This window comes from Saccopteryx leptura, chromosome 12 (assembly GCF_036850995.1).
Source record: "Saccopteryx leptura isolate mSacLep1 chromosome 12, mSacLep1_pri_phased_curated, whole genome shotgun sequence".
Taxonomy (NCBI): domain Eukaryota; kingdom Metazoa; phylum Chordata; class Mammalia; order Chiroptera; family Emballonuridae; genus Saccopteryx; species Saccopteryx leptura.
The window spans coordinates 6940257-6958706 of NC_089514.1; the positions used below are offsets into that span (position 1 = coordinate 6940257).

General features: G+C 49.9%; 1 protein-coding gene across 6 annotated transcripts in view; it reads left to right on the forward strand.

Annotated features, from left to right (window-relative positions):
- The window catches only part of ELMO1 (engulfment and cell motility 1), a 505561-nt gene that overhangs the window by 93458 nt on the left and 393653 nt on the right, over positions 1–18450 (forward strand). For all 6 annotated transcript variants that reach the window (XM_066353938.1, XM_066353942.1, XM_066353943.1 and 3 more), the window contains 2 exons: positions 13077–13117; positions 14117–14189. In XM_066353938.1, the coding sequence (XP_066210035.1) occupies positions 13077–13117; positions 14117–14189 (114 nt within the window). The remainder of the gene's footprint in view (positions 1–13076; positions 13118–14116; positions 14190–18450) is intronic.

The window sequence follows — 18450 nt, forward strand, 5'->3', positions numbered from 1 at the left end:
ATGCGGGCCTTTAAGGATGTACGTAAAACACACAACGTGAATGTACAGAATACCACGGGACTGTCCATGTAGACACAGTTAAGGCTGTGAATTTAAAGGGTCTGAAGAATCAAGACAATGAGATAATTTTTGGAGGGCGAGACTCCAGCCTTACACTGCAGAAATGAGAAGTCACGTGATTTTCCTGGGCTGTTCTCCCCGGAGTGGTTGGATTACATCAGGGTTTCTCGACTTCAGTTACTCTGACAGTTTGGACTGGATGATTCTGAGTTGTGAGGGCCATCCTGTGCACTGTAGGGTTTGAGCTGCATCCTGGCCTCTACCCACTGGACGCCAGTAGCATTTCCTTCCCCAGTTGTGACAACCAAAAGTGTTTCCAGACCTTGCGAGTTGTCCCTCAGCCAGCGGACAGATCTCCCCGTGTTGGACTAAATCAGTGGCTCCCAAGCTTGGTTGGTTCTGCATCGGAATTGCGTTATGGAATGAATGCACTTCTCACGGAGAGGGTTATTTGTACGTGCATTTCAGGGCCCCAGGCCTCCTGTTTGCATCAGGCTCCCCTGCTGGACATGCTGATGCCCCGGGGACCCAGACCTGGAAGTCACTATGGGGGTGCCTTATAAACCTCTATCCGCTGGGGACACCTGGCACCTGCAGTGGGTTTCAGTGAGGGCTCCAGCCGTCACACGGTCCTAGTAAGTGCCCCTCCCCTTTACTTTCCAGAGAGCACAAACACAGCATCTTTAAGAGCTCCTTTGGTAAGGAAGGTGCAGTGAGTAAAGCCTGGGCGATGCTACCCTGTGACTGTGCCGTCAGTACAGGGCAGGAAGATACTGGGGCCCCGGAGCCATCACCCCTCATCTGATGCTGCCCTGTGACTGTGCCGTCAGTACAGGGCAGGAAGATACTGGGGCCCCGGAGCCGTCACCCCTCATCTGATGCTGCCCTGTGACTGTGCCGTCAGTACAGGGCAGGAAGATACTGGGGCCCCGGAGCCGTCACCCCTCATCTGATGCTGCCCTGTGACTGTGCCGTCAGTACAGGGCAGGAAGATACTGGGGCCCTGGAGCCGTCACCCCTCATCTGATGCTGCCCTGTGACTGTGCCGTCAGTACAGGGCAGGAAGATACTGGGGCCCCGGAGCCATCACCCCTCATCTGATGCTTGCAGCTGTTGAGTTGGGTATTGTAACAGCTCTTTCTTAAACTTCCTTTAAAACAAAGTGACTGGGCTACTTCCCTTTCCGGTTCTAGCACTCTCTCTCTCTCTCTCTCTCTCTCTCTCTCTGTGTGTGTGTGTGTGTGTGTGTGTGTGTGTGTGTGATAGAGTCTCTATAATCTCATGAAATCTTAAAAGTTTACCATGCTTTGGAATAGAAAGCCCGGAAGCTGTGTTTCTCCCCTGGTGCCGAGAGCTCAGTTTAATTGAACAAGAATCAACTCTTAGCATTCTGCTTTTCCTTCTGAAAAAGAACGGCGGCTTCCAGTTGGCTTTCCAGGCCGGTGGGGGTGGTAGTCTCTTCCATCCGGTGCCCTCCCCCCCACCCCCCGTTCTCTTCACCGAGAGCACATTGGGCAATGCAGGACAGAGCTGCTCGTTCCCCAGCTGTGTTTTCTTGAGATTTGCTGACTAAGGTGTTTCACATTTCTAGAACCTTCCGTGGAGGTCACCCTTTGACCTTTGTGTGCCTGGTGGGTCCACTGGCCCTTTGTGGCAGGGCGTGTCAGTGCCTGGATTATAGCATGCAGGAGGATTCCGGGGCCCCGGAGGAAGGCTGTTCTCTGTCTCTAGGGCTGTGGAGGCCTCAACAATGTGCCCCGGGCTCTGAGGAAATGTCGGCAGCCTCCGGGAGATAAAACATGCACTTTAATGTTTTCTTTCTCTCTAGATGTCCATCCAATGGATTCATGGGTCCTCTTAAGTCAGGGACAACACTGTCATGCCTGACAACTGTCCCCATGTCCCCCCAGTGTCACACAGCCCTTCAAAGAGCAGTTCCTGTGGCACCTGCTTCCTAGGTGGTTCTTGATTCTGTCCACCTTGTCTCCATAGGAGCGTCCCGCCCCTAGGTGACTTCGGCGGCAGCTCCGCCGGCCTCCGCACCGGCGCACTCCCTCCCCCTCTGGTGAACGCATCCTCGTGGCTCCCCTGCTGCGCTTAGGACGAGATGCTGCGTGCTTACTGTGGTCGCCAGGGCCCTGCTCGCGCCAGCCTGGCGTCCAGTGCCCGTGGCTCCCCTGCTGCGCTTAGGACGAGATGCGGCGTGCTTACTGTGGTCGCCGGGGCCCTGCTCGCGCCAGCTCGGGCCGACCCCACCAGCCTGGCGTCCAGTGCCCGTGGCTCCCCCCCAGCCCCCCCGTCTGGGTGTTCATTCTGAGCGACCCTTCCACCTTCCATGAGAGCACACTTCTCAGAGCCTTTGCAACGTGGTTTTCTCTGAATGGGAAGTCACCCCCCTGCCCTTGTCTTCCTGTTCACATCCATCCCAGATGAAATGGGCGCTCTGCAGACGGGGTCTTCACTGCCTTCTCAGACTAGGTGAAGGCCCCTGTTACCCGCACTGTGACACCCGCAATGACTTGCTGTGTGACATTCTGCCTGGACCAGGGGTCTTGCCTGGCACGGGGCCTGGTGTGTGGTGAACTCAGAATGAATGCTGAGCACAGGTTGAAACAGGTGATGTTTGTACGTTCTCTAAGGAGAGACAAATATCATTCTGAAAGGGAGCAGCCCTGGTGAGAGGGACATCCTGCCCCCGTTCCTACCCTGCATTCCAAATATATCATTGCATTTCATGAATGACGTGATGAAGGTCTATCTTTGTCCTTCCCTCAAAGCCCCCCATTGTCAAGGACAGCTAAAAGATTGTGGGACAAGCTATGGCAGACTTCCGAGTGCCGGTAGATGGATCATGACCGTGGGACGAGTTTGCGGTGATCAGTTTGGATCCATCAGCCTCATCACCAGGAGGCGCTCACGACTTCTGGTGGTCACTGCTTCCTTGACCTCCTGACCCATACAGACAGTGGCCTGTCTCCATGCGCCTTGCCCGTCCACATGCTCCTGGCACCTCAGACTCAATATCCTCCAACATTCCCTCGCCGTTCTTCCTCCCCAGAAGCTATGCTTCTCTTCATGTTTTCCTGGTCTCGGTGCCAGATGTGAACAGGCACCCGGTTTGCTGAAGCCGAAACGATGTGTCTTCTCAGATTCTTGTTCTTCCCTCAGCTTTTCTATCCAATTAGTTATCTCAAAACACTGGCCCGCATCTGGTCCCTCTCATCACATCCGCTGCTGCTCATCCTGGTCCTAGTCTCTCTGGGGCAGAGTGGAGCCACAGAGCAAGCAAGGGAGGACCCTGAAAACAAGATGTCCTCAAAGAAAGAACTCTAAGAGAGAGAGAAGCCTAGTGGATAAAGCAGGGGTCCCCAAACTTTTTACACAGGGGGCCAGTTCACTGTCCCTCAGACCATTGGAGGGCCAGACTATAAAAAAAAACTATGAACTAATCCCTATGCACACTGCACATATCTTATTTTAAAGTAAAAAAACAAAACGGGAACAAATACAATGTTTAAAATAAAGAACAAGTAAATTTAAATCAACAAACTGACCAGTATTTCAATGGGAACTATGCTCCTCTCACTGACCACCAATGAAAGAGGTGCCCCTTCTGGAAGTGCAGCGGGGGCCGGATAAATGGCCTCAGGGGGCCGCATGTGGCCCGCAAGCCGTAGTTTGAGGACCCCTGGGATAAAGCATTGTCCGGGCGCACTGAGGTTGCGGGTTATCCCAGGTCAGGACACAATGAGTGCACAACTAAATGGAATAACGAGTCGATGTTTCTCTCTCTCCCTTGCTCTGTTTCTTCCCTTCTCTCTCCCTTCCTCTCTCTCTCTCTCTCTCTCTCTTAGAATCAATGGAAAAAAAATTAAAAAGAATAGTAAAAGAATAAGGTCTACACACAGAAGACTATGAATATAAAAAGTAGATGGTTATAAATAAAGGACAGATGGATATGAAAAAGAACCAATTAGGAATCTTAGAAGTGAAAACTATATGTATGGTAAGGAAAACATAAGAAATTAAAACAGAACTACAACAGAAAAGGAAAAATGAACACATTGACAACATAACTCCAGAGTGGATTTGGTTAAAGGGAGAATCGGTAACCTGGAGGACGAAAGTGAGGGATTCATCCGGAACGCAGCCCCAAAGTTAAAGGAATGAAAAATAGGAATGTGAAGTGTGTGTTTAGAAGGTGACGGTTTGGGAACTGTTTTGTGAGACATAAAATCAGGACAGGCTGTTTAGATAGCTCTTGCTGTAAGCAGGTAAGACACGATCCTGCGAGGGTCCCGGATAGTGACGGGGGAAGACAGGAAGAAGTGAGACGCGGGTCTCCTCAGGCTGTAGGAGATGGTGATGCCGACAGGAACTTGATGCTTGATTATATGGAGGGGGTGGGGGAGAATGAAATGTTAAAGATGATACTGAGACTTCTTGTGTGAACAGCTGGGCAAATGGCGGGACAGCCACCAAGATAGAAACATATTGTGGGGGAACAGTGAGGTGGTCTCACGTTCTCCGTGGAAACCTTACAGAAGGGCTCAGGAAGGTAGGCAAGTCTCTATCTACCTGGTCGGACCTTTTTTTAGATTTTTTTCTTTGGGCTTGAAGGTCCACTGGCCAGTTTGTCCACCTGACTGGTCTTTTGGCCTCCAGTGTAAAATCACTTATTATTAGAAAAATGCACCCTCGATTATGACCCTTTCCTGCTGAAAAACCCCTGCTGAGTCCAAATCCCCAAGCATTGTTTCTAGGATGTAGACATTTGGGTTTCTAGCTTGCCCTTGTAGCCTCATCTCTCATTCATACCTGTGACGTCATCAACCCCGCCATATGTGACGCTGAGCATCCATTTAGCTGCTGCGCTTCCTGTATCCCCAACAGAAGTGCCTTGAGCAATCCACACGGCATCTGTGGTTCATCGCTTCTCAGTGCCCACAGGCCGAATAGGGAAGATGGTTTCAGGAGCCAACACTGACTTGGCCGGACTGAGACACAAACAGGAATGGGAAGGGTGGGGATGATGTCATGTGGGTTTGTGGATTGCAAGTTTATTTTTCTGGCAAACTAGAAGAAGATGAATAACAGTTTAAAAAAAAGTGGGGGAGAGAGTTTTGGGGTACGAATTAAGCTTGAAGGTACAGGAGGATATGCACTCGAGTTAAAAAGACCTGAGACAGAAGGGGACCCTTGAGCGGTTAGGGCAGGAGGTGTGGATTCGAAGGTCAAAGGGGAGGAGGGGAAGACAGGGTTCTTCCACTGGGTACCAGAAGTGTTGGTGTTAACTTAGGGTTTCATCATAATTTGTGTGGATGATGCATGAGTCAGGATCATCCACTACTCACATGGTAGTGCTAAAAGACTGAGCTTTAAATAACTTTTATCGAGAGCTCCCTGTGTGCGAGGAACCAGGATACCAGACTTCCGGCGCCCTTCCTTGCAGATCTTAGCTCTGGGCGCCGGGGCTTGCTGTTCATGGTTGTCAGGGTTACAGAGCTGAGGCAGGGTTAAGGAGCAAGGCTTCTGGGATTATACAGGTCTGGGTTCAAATTCTGGCTCTGTCGCATGTGCTCTGAGGCTTTGAGCCACATACTCGACCCCTTGAGGCCTTCGCACAGTTTTCTCATTTGTAAAGTATACTTAGTAATGGATGTATGGTGGCCACTCAATAATTAACATTATTATCAGAAAGGCTGGCCAAGAGATAACACTTATTAAAAGTCTGGGTTAATGACATGTCAAAGGTCGGGGAGTTTTGAGAAAGTGTGTAAGACTGTGGCCATTGTTTGCGTATTCTGGACTCTTCCAGAAGAGCCCGTTTCATTATTCTTCCAGGCTGGGGCTCAGCCTCAGATTGCCATCGTCCCATCCGTGGGATGATAGAGATTTGAGACCTGGAAGCCCGCGTGCCTCCCCACTCGCTGGAGGGTGTCTCACACATCCGTTACCATTCCGGCGGGAAGGAGGAGTTGGCGTTAACGTGTCCATCATAGGCAAGGAAACTGTCTACACGGCCACCGGAGGCAAGGAGGCTGAGGAGATAAAGCTGAGTGAAAATGGCAGCTCCCTTCTGAGCACGCCCTTGGCCGCCAGTGCCGCCCAGGACTCTGTGGGTTACTCTCTTCTATCCAATCTTAGCTTCTTTGCTGTCAATAAACCATCATCATCTTGTGTTGAAATTGAACCTGAATCCGAAGTTGCCTTCAGAGCGTCTCTAGCTTTGTCCTGACCTCCTCACCTGATCTGATACGACTAGCCTACCTTATCAGAGTCCACGGGCTTCTGTTTATCTCACCGAGCCGGACTGACGTTTTCATTTTTTTAAGCCATTACGCATAAATGTCGGTGAACCTTCCACATAGGAACTGGACGCGAATAACTCAGCTGTTGCCCCGTGGGTGAGGGAAGCAGGACGTAAGATCTGAATTAATTCTCAGTGTGAACCACTGGTTCCCGCCTAGAAGAGGACCCTTGATGGGCGCGGAGGGGCGGGGTTCAGGGGCATGTCAGCCGCTCTAGCATCATCGGGGAGCGCTTCCTGGAAAAGACTGATATTAAGGGAGGTTGAGAGGGATATAGAAGTCAGCAAATTGGCTGTTGCCACTGCCCATGATGTTAAAACTCTCTGGGGGGAAAATTTTGCATCTCTTCTGGCTCTGCCAACATTGATACTGAGACAAGAGTAAAGTCAAGGACTAGGAGGAGGAATCACAACCGTAATTGAGGTGAGTCGGGCTCTGTCCTTACAGCCCTCATCTCCGGTTTGCTGTCAGCTTCTAAAATGGCAGTTTCCCTTCAGTTGAAGGAAAATATCATTTTTTACTGAGCAGAAGTATATCTAATACCTAAAACAGAAAGGTCTGTCTACTTGTCTTTCATCTGCTGATATGCGAGACTACTAATTATTCATGACTTTGCTCATGTACACAGTCCAGTAATTTTTATGACACAGAGATTGTACTTGATCTGGCTGGGAAATCTGGTATTTAATTAGTTTCTTGGATCTTGAAACAAGTCATTTTTGAAATGAATCATCAATTTGTCAAGACAGAGGTTGCATAGCCTGTCAGCTTTCAATTTTTTTAAAAATTAATGCGATCCGTGGTTTTACAACTTCAGGGACGGCGCTGTGAGCCCCTCTGTCATTCCTGACAGTCACCAGAATGTCGAGTTGGTGATTCACGTTGGAACTGTTGTCAGAATCCTTGCTTTCCAAGAACCAGACAAGTCTGCCTCAGGAAAACGTGGTTTGGTCATTACCCTTCAGATAACTTAGGCCTCTCAGGAAACCAGAGGACGCGCACCCAGCTCTCAGCACACACGGGGTCCCTCCACGCTAAGGCGTAGGGCGTGGCAGCATGGGAAGTCGTCACAGGGCTCACTGGAGAAAGAGTCACGTTGTCACAGAATGACTGGTTGTCACAGAATGCTGGGAGGCTCCTCCAGGAATTAGGTGGGTTGTCACCCATTTCAGTTGCTCCGGGTCCCATTAAAGGCTCACTGACTCATAGTCAGCATATGTCTCCCTGCTCAGAGGTGTCCCGATATGTGGAAACGGGTTGTTGTTTTTTTTCTTTCTTTCTTTCTTTCCGGGCCAACATTACTCATAATTGCTGTGCAGAATATGTTCGATGAATTTCCATCTCCAAAGGCGATGTAAAATCCCCCTGCTGTGCGGTTCCCCCCTCAAGATGTTCGAATAGTGCATCTGTCACGTTCTTCTGAAGCTCCCGAGAAAGCCTTTTCTCGTAGTCTAGGACCAAGAAGGTTAAGTCTTTGTGGAAATGGTTTTGCAGTTAAAGGGCTGATAAGTGATGTCCGTGGAAGGGCATCTGGGTGGGTGGTGGTGAGTGGGGGGGGGGGCGGTCGCGTCTGTCTTCCTCTTTCTTTTTCAATTTATTTCTTATTTACATAGAGCTGGTGTATAATCTTACAGTGGTTATATTTGTTTCAGGTGTATGCTATAGTGATACGACATTTTCATCATACCTTACAAAGATGCTTCCAGGTCATGTTGTAAAAACAGTTTTATTGAATGGATTGGGGTGACATCGGTTAATAAAACTGTACAGGTTTGGGGTGCACAACTCTATAACGCTCCCCCTGCATACGGCATTGTGTGTTCCGTACCGCAAGCCCAGTCTCCCTCCATCACCGTGCATCCTCCCTCCCCCCACTGTCCCCTCCCCCCCCCGGCCCCTCCTGCAGCCCCCACTCGGTTGTTTGTGTCTGTGAAGTTCTGTTTTTTTTCCTTGCTTTCTTTGTCGGGTGATGCCTGTTTTAGGATAGCCGTGGACCTGAGAAGTGGAGGTCACAGGTGAGACCCGCAGCCCGCCATTCGTAGTTGCTCGCAGGCACGTGATCACATCGGATGGGGGTGCTGCCCGCCTCCCTGGGCCGGTGTCCCGGCAGAAGCGGAGGCAGCCATAGACTCAAGAGCTCCGAGGTGGGCATTTGGGCCGGGGGAAGATCCCGAGCCAGGTGCCTCGGCCAACAGACAGGAGCAGGTGGTTGGATAAGAACTGAGTTCATCAGAGGCATGCCGGGGGTGGGGGGGGGGGGTGCTGATGAAGGACAACAGCTGGGCCATCCCCCGCAGGGTGAACCTCAGAGCAGGCTGGACTGTATGCCTCCTCCTCTGTGAACAGCCAGGGGGCTCCCAGAGGGTGTGTCTTCCTGGGTCCTGCCAGGCCTTAAAGGAGCCATGTGCTTTGGATGGGAGGACGATCAATATCTTATTGAACAGACGAGGAAGAAGATGACGCGTTAAGCTCGGAGGGGAGGGTTTCCACGAGGGGTTGTTGGAGATTCAGGACCGGACCTAAGAAGGAGGATCAGGGTGGGAGGCGTGGGCTCCGGAGTTTACGAGGCCAACATTTCGTTCGAGTCAAGAGAGAGAACAGGGGCGGGAAAGCGAAGACCAGCGAGAGGAGAGGGCATGGCCGGAGACAGAGACGCGGGAGGCGTCGCTAGGGAATCGGGCCATCGTCAGGAAGGTAGCTGATTTTATGTCAAGTAGAGAAACACATCCTGCTCGTACAGCAAATGTTGGCTTTCTGGATTTACTGTCTTTGGTAAATCAAGTTAAAGCCAGGAATTCTCCGGGAGAGTCAGAGTTAAAATAGACAGGGAGGACTGCGTCCCCTGCACCAGCATCACCAAAGCTGCTCCTGGAAGGTAGCGGTGAGGGGTGGCTCTTGGCCAGCCGTTCATATGGAAATACACGCTTTGCTGGACAAATCAAACTATTTCCACCAACATGAACATTTTCTGGGGATAATATAAAGTGAAGAAAAGCTTTTGAATGCTGCAAGGTGACCTCGGGGTGGCTCAGGGCAGCAGGGATGAAAGCTTGTTTTGGGGCCACTGTGCGCACGAGTCTGGCAGCTCCTGACCTCCAGGTCATCTTGAGAAAACGTTCCTGCTTTGCCCATCTCAGCTCGCTGTGAGTTCCGCGGAGGTAGCCGTGACCTTCAAATTCAAAGGCGTTAGGGATTTCAGTTACGGTCTTTGTTAAGTTGAGGGGGAAAAAAAAACATACTCAGGCAGTTAAAATAATTTTGCCTCAGTATTCTGAATGCAGATATATTCAAGTAGATGATAGATTTTTATTTTTAGTTCCTTCAGGGTTGATGGAGTCACAGGGGAAAAAAAAAATGCCCAGTTTTCGTCAACTTTTAGATCCAATGTTCTTTTTCTCCGGGGCCTTTTGCTCTCAGTGAGATGAGAGGCAGATTATCCAGTGGTCTGCAGAAAGAGACTGAGGTACTTCCCTTGCCGCCCTGCGCCTACGTCTGAGACACAGCTTCTGCGTCCCGAGCGAGGAGAAGTCAGACACGGGCAGCGCCAGGGTTTGGCTGGGAATTGAAGTCAGTCGCAGAAGCCCTGTCTGACTGAGGGCTTTCTATGGGCAGTGATACCAGAGCAGGGTTTTTGGTTTGGGGTGTCTGATTCAGTCACCGGTTATGAAGGTTGTGCTGATCACTGCTGCAGCCTTGCTCGGGGATGGTGGCTGTCACTTGACTGGTGTCTGTTTTATCTAAACCCGTTGAATCACACTCTCCTCATCAGCTGTTTCGCTCGGGGCCCTCCCGGGCTGCGTGGCACAGACCCCTTCGCGAGTGGCCACGCAGGTCACATGTCCACCAGTTCTAGCCGCAGCTGTGTCCAGCCGCCCAGCGCTGGCCGATGGGGTGGGAAGTGGGACATGGTGCACTGATGAATCCAGGCTAGCTTTCAAAATAGTTGTTCTGTCTTTCTCTCTCTCTCTTTTATTTTTTTTTAAAGGAAAGTTAGTAAATGTGTAGATCTCCCGTTGGACAGAAGCGTGTTGAGTCTCTCATAGGGCCTGTTAGCACCTGTGCCCCGTGGAAACTAGTACCGAGCAAAGGAGAGGGTCGCAGAGATGCAGCAAGGGGCCGTGTTCCCGGGGACAAGAGGTGGGGCAGCCGCAGCAGTCCTCAGGGGTACTTGGTGCAGAGAGGGCGTGACCTCGGTCTCTTTGGGGCCATCAGGGACACCTGCTCAGAGAAGGTGGCTCTGATGTGGGTCTCAATGATGGGTAGAGTTCATCGTTAGAGATGGAACAGAAAGAAGAGAGGGACATGTCAACAAATAAAGTGAAAGTGTGGAGGATACACGCATAGACACACGGGCACGTGTTTGGTGGATCGCCGACCAATCTGGAGGTGCGGGAACGGGTACGGCGTCAGTACCGACCAGACTGGGGAAGGCTTGCAGGACAGGCGAAGGGAGGTATCCAGTCTAGTGACGGTCACTGAGGCATCTGTGGAGGCTCTCAGAGCAACAGACGGACCTGAGCACAGTTTGAGGGGGAATTCTGATTTTGTCTCATTACAGTGAAAGCGAGCATTTGGAGAGAGAGGAACCCAGAGATGCACTTGCAAGGATCTGGTGCTGGGGCCCTGAGAACCCTTCCCGAGGGTGGTGATGCGGTCTGGGAGGGGGAAAAGGAGAGCGAGGCTGTGGGGGAGGGAAGGTGGGACTCGGGGCCTGATAAACGTGTCCGTCACAGAGCAAGGCAGAGACCAGGAGAAGGCAGGTTCTCTGGACATGTACACGGAAGAGCTACCAGAAGGGGGAACGGATGGGAGGTAGGAATGTGCGGTAGGAATGCCGGTGGAGCATGGGACCGGGAACTCATGGCAAGTGGTTAGTGACGATGGGCTGATGCTCGGGACAGTCGCTGGGGTTGAGGAAGCAGAGTTAGGGGTGACGGGATGGGGGGGGGGGTGTTCATCTGATCGCAGGACTTGGGATGAGCAGTGTCAGGATTTTAGGAGAGCGGTTAGGAGGAGAGACGTGATCATGTGAATGTCACAGAGGAAGATATTGACAACCAAGGGAGGTCTCTGGCAGCCCAGAGGCAAATTCCTTGTCTTAGGAGAAAAGCTTTGTTCCTAAAGTTCTTCTGACAGTGGGTTTGCCCCTGAAATGCACAGCTAGCGTCATAAACAATGGACCAGCATGTGCAGAGGCGTCTGTGACATGGAGCTTCCAGGTAGAACCCAGTCCCCACGTCTAATCTGACCCTAAAGGAAACCAGCTAAGGATGGCAGGAACACCCCACTCCCGTCCACTCCTCGTTCCGGGTTCCTCTTCCCTCCACTGCGTTCACCGTTGTCTGCGAACATTGCTTAGAACCCCAGCGTAGAGGCCGGGCCTCCAGCGGAAGGGAGTCATTGCAGGGACACCGAGGACCGAGCTGGAGCTTTGAGTCAGGGCCGGAGGGCCTTAGAAAGGACGACGGTGTTCAGACTTCACCAGGAGGGCCGATATGGCAGCCTTGTGTTCAAGGGCAGAGATGCAAGAAGGAAATGGAGCTCTGTGAGGGCCGTGAGAGGGCGAGGAAGTTAGCGCTTCACCTTCTGTGTCGGTGTGTGTGTGTCTTTTGCCCTTTGTGTCAGTGCTCGTTTAATTTAATTCTTATAATAACCTCAAGGAGTGAGAAGGTCCCGTGCCCATTTTATAGATAAACTAGTTGAGGTTCAGCAAACGGAGGAATTTGCAGGCACCTGGACGGGCTGGGGTTGGAAGCCGTCCTGCCTGACTCAGAAGTCCTTTCCCCACACAAGTTCACCCTCAGAGGAGCGGGACTATATCGCAGCTGTATTTGAAGACATGTTTTCGTGGTGTGTCTGAGACTCCCGGGCCATCTGTGCACTTCTGCGATGTCTCTTTCCCATTTGTTCTTCTGTCTGGGGTTTGTTCTTCTGGTGCCACACCACCGTCCACCCTGGCAGAGAGACGGCGTCTGTTTGCATCCCAAACAGAAAGTGTTTCGGCATCTCTGGGCATGCCGTGTGTGTCTCTCTGCCACATTCCTTCTGTCCGGAGGCAAGCGGGGCGCAGCTGCGGCTACTGGGCAGAGAGCACAGCTGTAGTCGGCCGCCAGTTGACACCAGGGCACCCGATGCCGTGGGCCCGTGACGTGAGTGTGCCCAACTCCAGTTGCTGCCTGATTGGCATCTGTCGGTGCCACGGCTGTGGAAGGAATTCTATGTGCTCTTGCAGAGAAATGTCACACAATACCTCACCTTTCATTTTGCCATATGGTCCCATGAAAATATCACGAGTCCGGGCTTCTGAGCACACAACTAAACTGCTTGTCCAATCCGTGGACTCCTGAGGAATTCTGGCCATTGCCTCCGAGCTCTTTGAACAAAGCCTGTGTTTTCACCCTGATTTTAATGTGGCTGAGTCTTAGACGATGTATATTTTGTTCCACTAGTAGTATTAGATATAGGAAAAAAAGTACCACCAGGCTAGTAAATCATCAGTTTGGTGGCGATGGCTGGTCGATTGCACCTTGAGAAAAACAACAGACACATTTAGAATAACTAAGAATAGCAAATAGAAAGTCTCCTTGCTTAGATATCTCTTTACTAGCCTTCTTCTTCTTCTCCTTTTTTTAAAAATTTAAAATGGTGAAATGAAACTAACAGAGTATTTCCCTTTTTTTTTTTTTTTTTTTTGCTGTTTTGCAGAAAAAACCGCTGTCTGCGATAATAAAGGAAGTCTGCGATGGGTAAGTGTCGTCACTCCCTCCTCTGAGGGGCTCTAGTCCACAGTCCGAGAGGCGGGCAAAATATTCCCCCGCGATTGTCAGCTATCATCCATAGCTCCAACCCGCGACTTGCCCAAAGAGACCAAGAATTACTGTAAAAAGTGTGCATGCCTCTCTCCACCCAAAAAACTGAGTGCTGTTCCTCAAAGAGTGATGAAGCGGCCGGTGCCTGCTGACCGGGGCAGGCTTTATTTATTTTGAAAAGTTGGGTACGTTCATCCGTCTCCGCAGGCAACGGTGTGAACTTCCCAAGGGGGAAACACACTTCGTTTGGTGTAAATGTGAGGACCAGTCAGGTGCCCAGGGTGGCTCACTCTGTGGCCCCGTGGACATCCCAACCATGTGGCGTTCCTACTGTACGTTAGTCGCTCTAACAATCAGAAGAAAAAAAGCACATATGGAAGTTATCGCTTTTTTTTTTTTTTTTTTTTTTTTTTTTTTTTTTTTTTACTTTTAAAGCAGAACTGTGACTAGAGGATTACCTGGAGTTTATTTCAGTCCTGGGACGCTTCACTAGAATGTCCAGTGTGCAGCAAGCATTAGTGACTGGGCATTGGGGAACGCAGAAACAACTGAAATGTAACGGTGCTCAGACACTTAAATGGCGTTCGTTTCCCTCGTTTCCCCCCCCCCCTGCAATGCTCCTTCAAAACAGGGAGGCAGCTAACCTTAGATTTAAATACTGCCCCCCACCACCCACCCCAGAGCCGTGACGATGAAATGCTTGCAGGGGAGCCGCAGGCTTGGAGGATGGTCCCCGTATGAAACAGTGGGGCTTCGTGGGGGAAGGTGGGCAGATATCATCTTGATTTAGAAACCGCATTGGGGGAGGGGGTACATTGAGTACTGGCCTGATTCCAGTCCCAGGGTGTTTAATTCACTTAACGCCATCCCCCCCCCCCGTAAACACTGGAAATGACGTTCACTGTTTTCCTGATCGGTTCACCCTTGTGTTTTAAGGTGGTCCCTTGCCAACCACGAATACTACGCGCTGCAGCACGCCGACAGCTCCAACTTCTACATCACGGAAAAGGTAGGTCCGCCCCGCGGTCTGATCTGGGACTCCGGCATCTAAGGAAGCCGAGAGGGGACAGGAGGGACGTTCGCTCTGCTCCGGGCCAGACGCACCCGTCTGAAGCTTATATGTTGACCCTTCATGAGTGTGGTGTCCGCACTCAGCGTGCCGCGCCTGCGGGATTCGCACGGCAGCGCTTAGCCCACCCCGGGGTGGGATGGGTGGGTGGGGGGTGGAGAGCGAATATGTTTCCATGTCCTGTTTTGTGGCAGATTTACTGATTATGGCTCTTGCTGCTTGGTGAGAGCATTCATGTGGCACTTCATGACCGTCTACCTCCCTTTCTCGGGGCTAGTTGTCGAAGCCCTGTTAAAGTGGTTGAAACAACAGCAAGACATCTTTGCTTCATTTTCTCGATATTTTTTTGTTTGTTTTATACAACCTTCATATAGTCTGCATGCTATTCTTTGAAGGATCAAGAGACAAGAAAGAAAGAAAATATCGATGCTAGCCGTCAGATGTATCACTGTTGATATATTTAAGCAGAAGAGCCTCCTTTCCTCTCGGTTCACCTTCTAAAGGCAGCTAAAATATTGTGGCTTTGGGGGTGTTATTGGGAAAGATTGGATAGTCCTCTACTATTTGAGGCATAATATGGAAAAGTATAAAAATTGTTAAGTGATAAAAATTACAGGACAGTAGAAGTTATAGTAATAGGGGTTTTCAAACATCCCCACTTAGTGGATTGTGAAATCAATTTAGTTGGTTGTAATGGTATTAAAAACAGGAATACAACAGACCAGGTCAGAGTCTCTCACTTGTGTAGTTTGTGAATTACTTGTGTTATACACACATATATAACACAAGTGTTTGTGCGGGATTTTCCACCGGAGTTCTGGTCCAAAAGCCATGAAGTCACCTGCCTTTGATTACTCTCTGTTGGCTTGTGTTCCCTGGTGGCTCTCCTGTCTTCTGTCACCATTGTCCAGAGACCACAGTTCACGGGAGATTCCTAAGGATGGATGCTCAGGCTAGACACGTGGACATCACAGGAAGAACCTTTTCAAACCGTAGATTCTTAGACCCCTCCACCCGGCGGACTCAGGTGGAGCAGGCCTGGGCCATGGCCTGCGATTTCGCACTTGATGAGCCCTTGTGGCGTTCTGGTGCACGACACCCAGGGACCCCGTGGAGGGAGTCTGCTCCGGGGCCACTTTTCGGAAGAAACGAGGTCTGCGTGCACCAGGCACCGTGCACCGTGGACAGAAGTTATGCACCGAGTTTCACTTGGGAGTGTGTTCGTGTGTGGCCGATTCTTGACATAATTTAAATACTTCATAAAATAGATATGCTTTTGTTCGAATTAAAATTAATCTAGACTCAGAAACCACTCAGCACAGTGGGAAAATGGTTATTTTATTGGGCATCCTAGTCATTTTCTGGGGAATTTTTTTTTTTTTTTTTTTTTTTGGCCAGACGAAATCCTTCATGTTGAGTTTAAAAGGGATGGCCACCTAACACTCTCATCCAGTCTGTCCTGTCTCCGTGGGCAGCAGCGGGGATTAAGTCTTTTATTAAGAATCTGGGGAATGAGGGGACTCATCTCCCTAATCGTCGCCCTTTGTGAATAAGATGTCATACCTCTCTCTGCTACTGGCATAGCTGTGTGTGTGTGTGTGTGTGTGTGTGTGTGTGTGTGTGACCCCGAACTCAACATGCGCAGGGCAGGAGGGGGACCTCGGGTCCTGGGTCCCCAGGGGCACACCCGGGCTGCCTGCACTCTGCCCTTAAGTCCGTCTCGCCCCATGCAAGTGTTCCTAAAATTAGAGCCCATTTTCCATTTTTAAAGTAATGTATTTAGCATCATCTTGGTTACTTACAGCCCAGGGAGTTGTTAGGTGATATTTGCATTACCATGGTAACTGGTGACTAATTTTTGAAACCTGTGCTCATCCTTAGTCACTGATCTTCCCCCTTGAATACGAGGTGGTCTCTCTTCCTGTGCCAGAGGTAGGCCATGACCTGTCATTTGAAAGAAGAAACATCCTCCAGGCCAGGCAAGTTCACTCATTTTGCGACCAAGTGGTGGACGGATGCTTGATCTTCTCGGGGAGGCCCCTCCCCCCCCTTGCCTCACAGTCTCCCAGCCCATTTTCTGTAATAGTCTTCATTTGCTTGTGGGGCCATTAACTTCCACTTGTTTGGCGCAGTAGGGGAAACATCTGTCACTGAGTGGCGTTTAGCAGAAGAGGAGCGTGCAGGTGTCTCAGAGCAGGTTAAGATTCAGCTCTTTACAAGTTCAGATTCTGCCCCAGAAACTGTTATATCTCAGGGTTGTGTCGGGAGTCGGGGAAAGAGAATAAAATGTGGAAGTGAATTGTGCATTTTTTTAGCGTTATTGTGGTATAACTGACAAATAAAATTGCAAGATCGGTAAGTGTACATCGAGGTAATTAGATATACGTATACATTGTGAAAAGATCCCCCCCCCATCCATCTAGTTAACAAATACCTCCATCGCCTCACGCATTTATTTATATACATATTTATTTATTTGGTGAGAACATCAAGTTCTACTTCCCCAGCAAATTTCTGTTATACAATAGTGTTATTGATCATAATCACCATATTCTGCATCAGATCCTCAGCCCTCAGTCATCTTATAGCTGAAGTTTATACACTTTTCCCAGCCTCCATTTCCCCCAACCCTTCCGCCCCGGCCACCGCTTCTCTTCTGTTTCTATCTTTCACTTTGTTTTTGTTTTTTTTTTAAGATTCCACATATGAGTGATACCACGCCATATTTGTCTCTTCATGTTCGACTTAACTCACTTGGTATAATGTCCTCAGGGTCCATCCCTGTTGTCACAAATGGCAGGGTTTCCTTCCTCTCTGTGGCTAAAGTCTGTTGCATTGTGGATGTATGTGCCACACTCTTCTTTATCCATTCCGCTGCTGACGGACACTTCGGCTGTGTCCGTATCTTGGCTGTTGTTGCAAATGCTGCAGTGAACACTGTGGTGCGTATGTCTCTCTGATAACCAGTTTTCATTTCTTTTGGATACATACCCAGAAAGTGGGATTTCTCGGTCATGATGCTAGTTCTATTTTTGGTTTTCTTGGAGAACCTTCATACGGCTACACCAAGTTACATTCCCATTAACGGTGGGATGAGGGTTCTCCTTTTTTTCTATATCCTCACTGTGGGGCAAATGAATCTGTAAAATTTGTATTTTTGAGTTTGCTCACTTTTAATGTTAAAAAATGGCACCGGGCAGTGCCAGCTATGTGATCTGTGAAATTGCAAGTTACCTTCCTGCTTGGGAAAGGCCATTGTCTTGCCAATGTGTGCTGGAGGAGGGGTTTTCCCACCAGACAGTTTTGAAAAGAGAGAGCAGAAGGAGAAAGAGGGGAAGAAAGGAGGAAGCCATGTTTTTGCAGAGTTTATGCAGAGAGAGAGAAGGTGTGCAGATGGGGAACCAGAGCTGAGGGGCCCTGGGAGCTCCGCTGAGACTGGTGGGACCTTTGATTCCAAGAGAAACCGGAGAAGAGTCTCCTGGTTGTGGAACTGGAGAATGTGTCAGGCCTTAGGAGGCCCTGACTGAATGAAGAGGGAAGTGTTTTCCCTGTATGTTTGCTCGTCGGCCGATGCGAGACTTTAATAAAGGAATGGCCCTCCATTTTTTGGCTCCACTGTTTCTTTACCGTCTTCCCGAATCCAATGAGAACCTGCATGTGCGTGGCCGTGACGGCTGTGACTGCTGGTCCTACACTCACCGACACTTACATCCCCCCGCCCTTTTTAGGATGACAGCCATTCTAACAGGTGTAAGATGAACTCTCATTGTGATTTTAATCTTCATTTTTTCTGACTGTTAACGACCTTGAGCATCTTTTCACGAACTCTTTGGCCATTCATGCATTTTCTTTGGAAAAATGTCTGTTTACCTCCTCCACTCATTGTTAAATTGGATGGTCTGTTCTTTTGATACTGAATTGTGTGAGTTCTTTATATATTTTGGATGCCAGCCCCTCACTGGGTAGAGGCCTCGTGCATACTCGCTCCCATACCCGGCATGCCTTTTTGTCCTGGTCATGGTTTCCTCTTCTGCGCAGAAGGCTTTTCCTTTGACGGAGTCCCACCTGCTTATTTGCGTGGATCGTGCGTTGACTTTAGATGTTCTGGGGGAACCGATCTTCTGAGAAGGAGTGACAGAGAGTGGTGTGCGCTCAAGGTCACTGTCCTCATTCCGGTCTGACAATGTAGGTATCATTATCT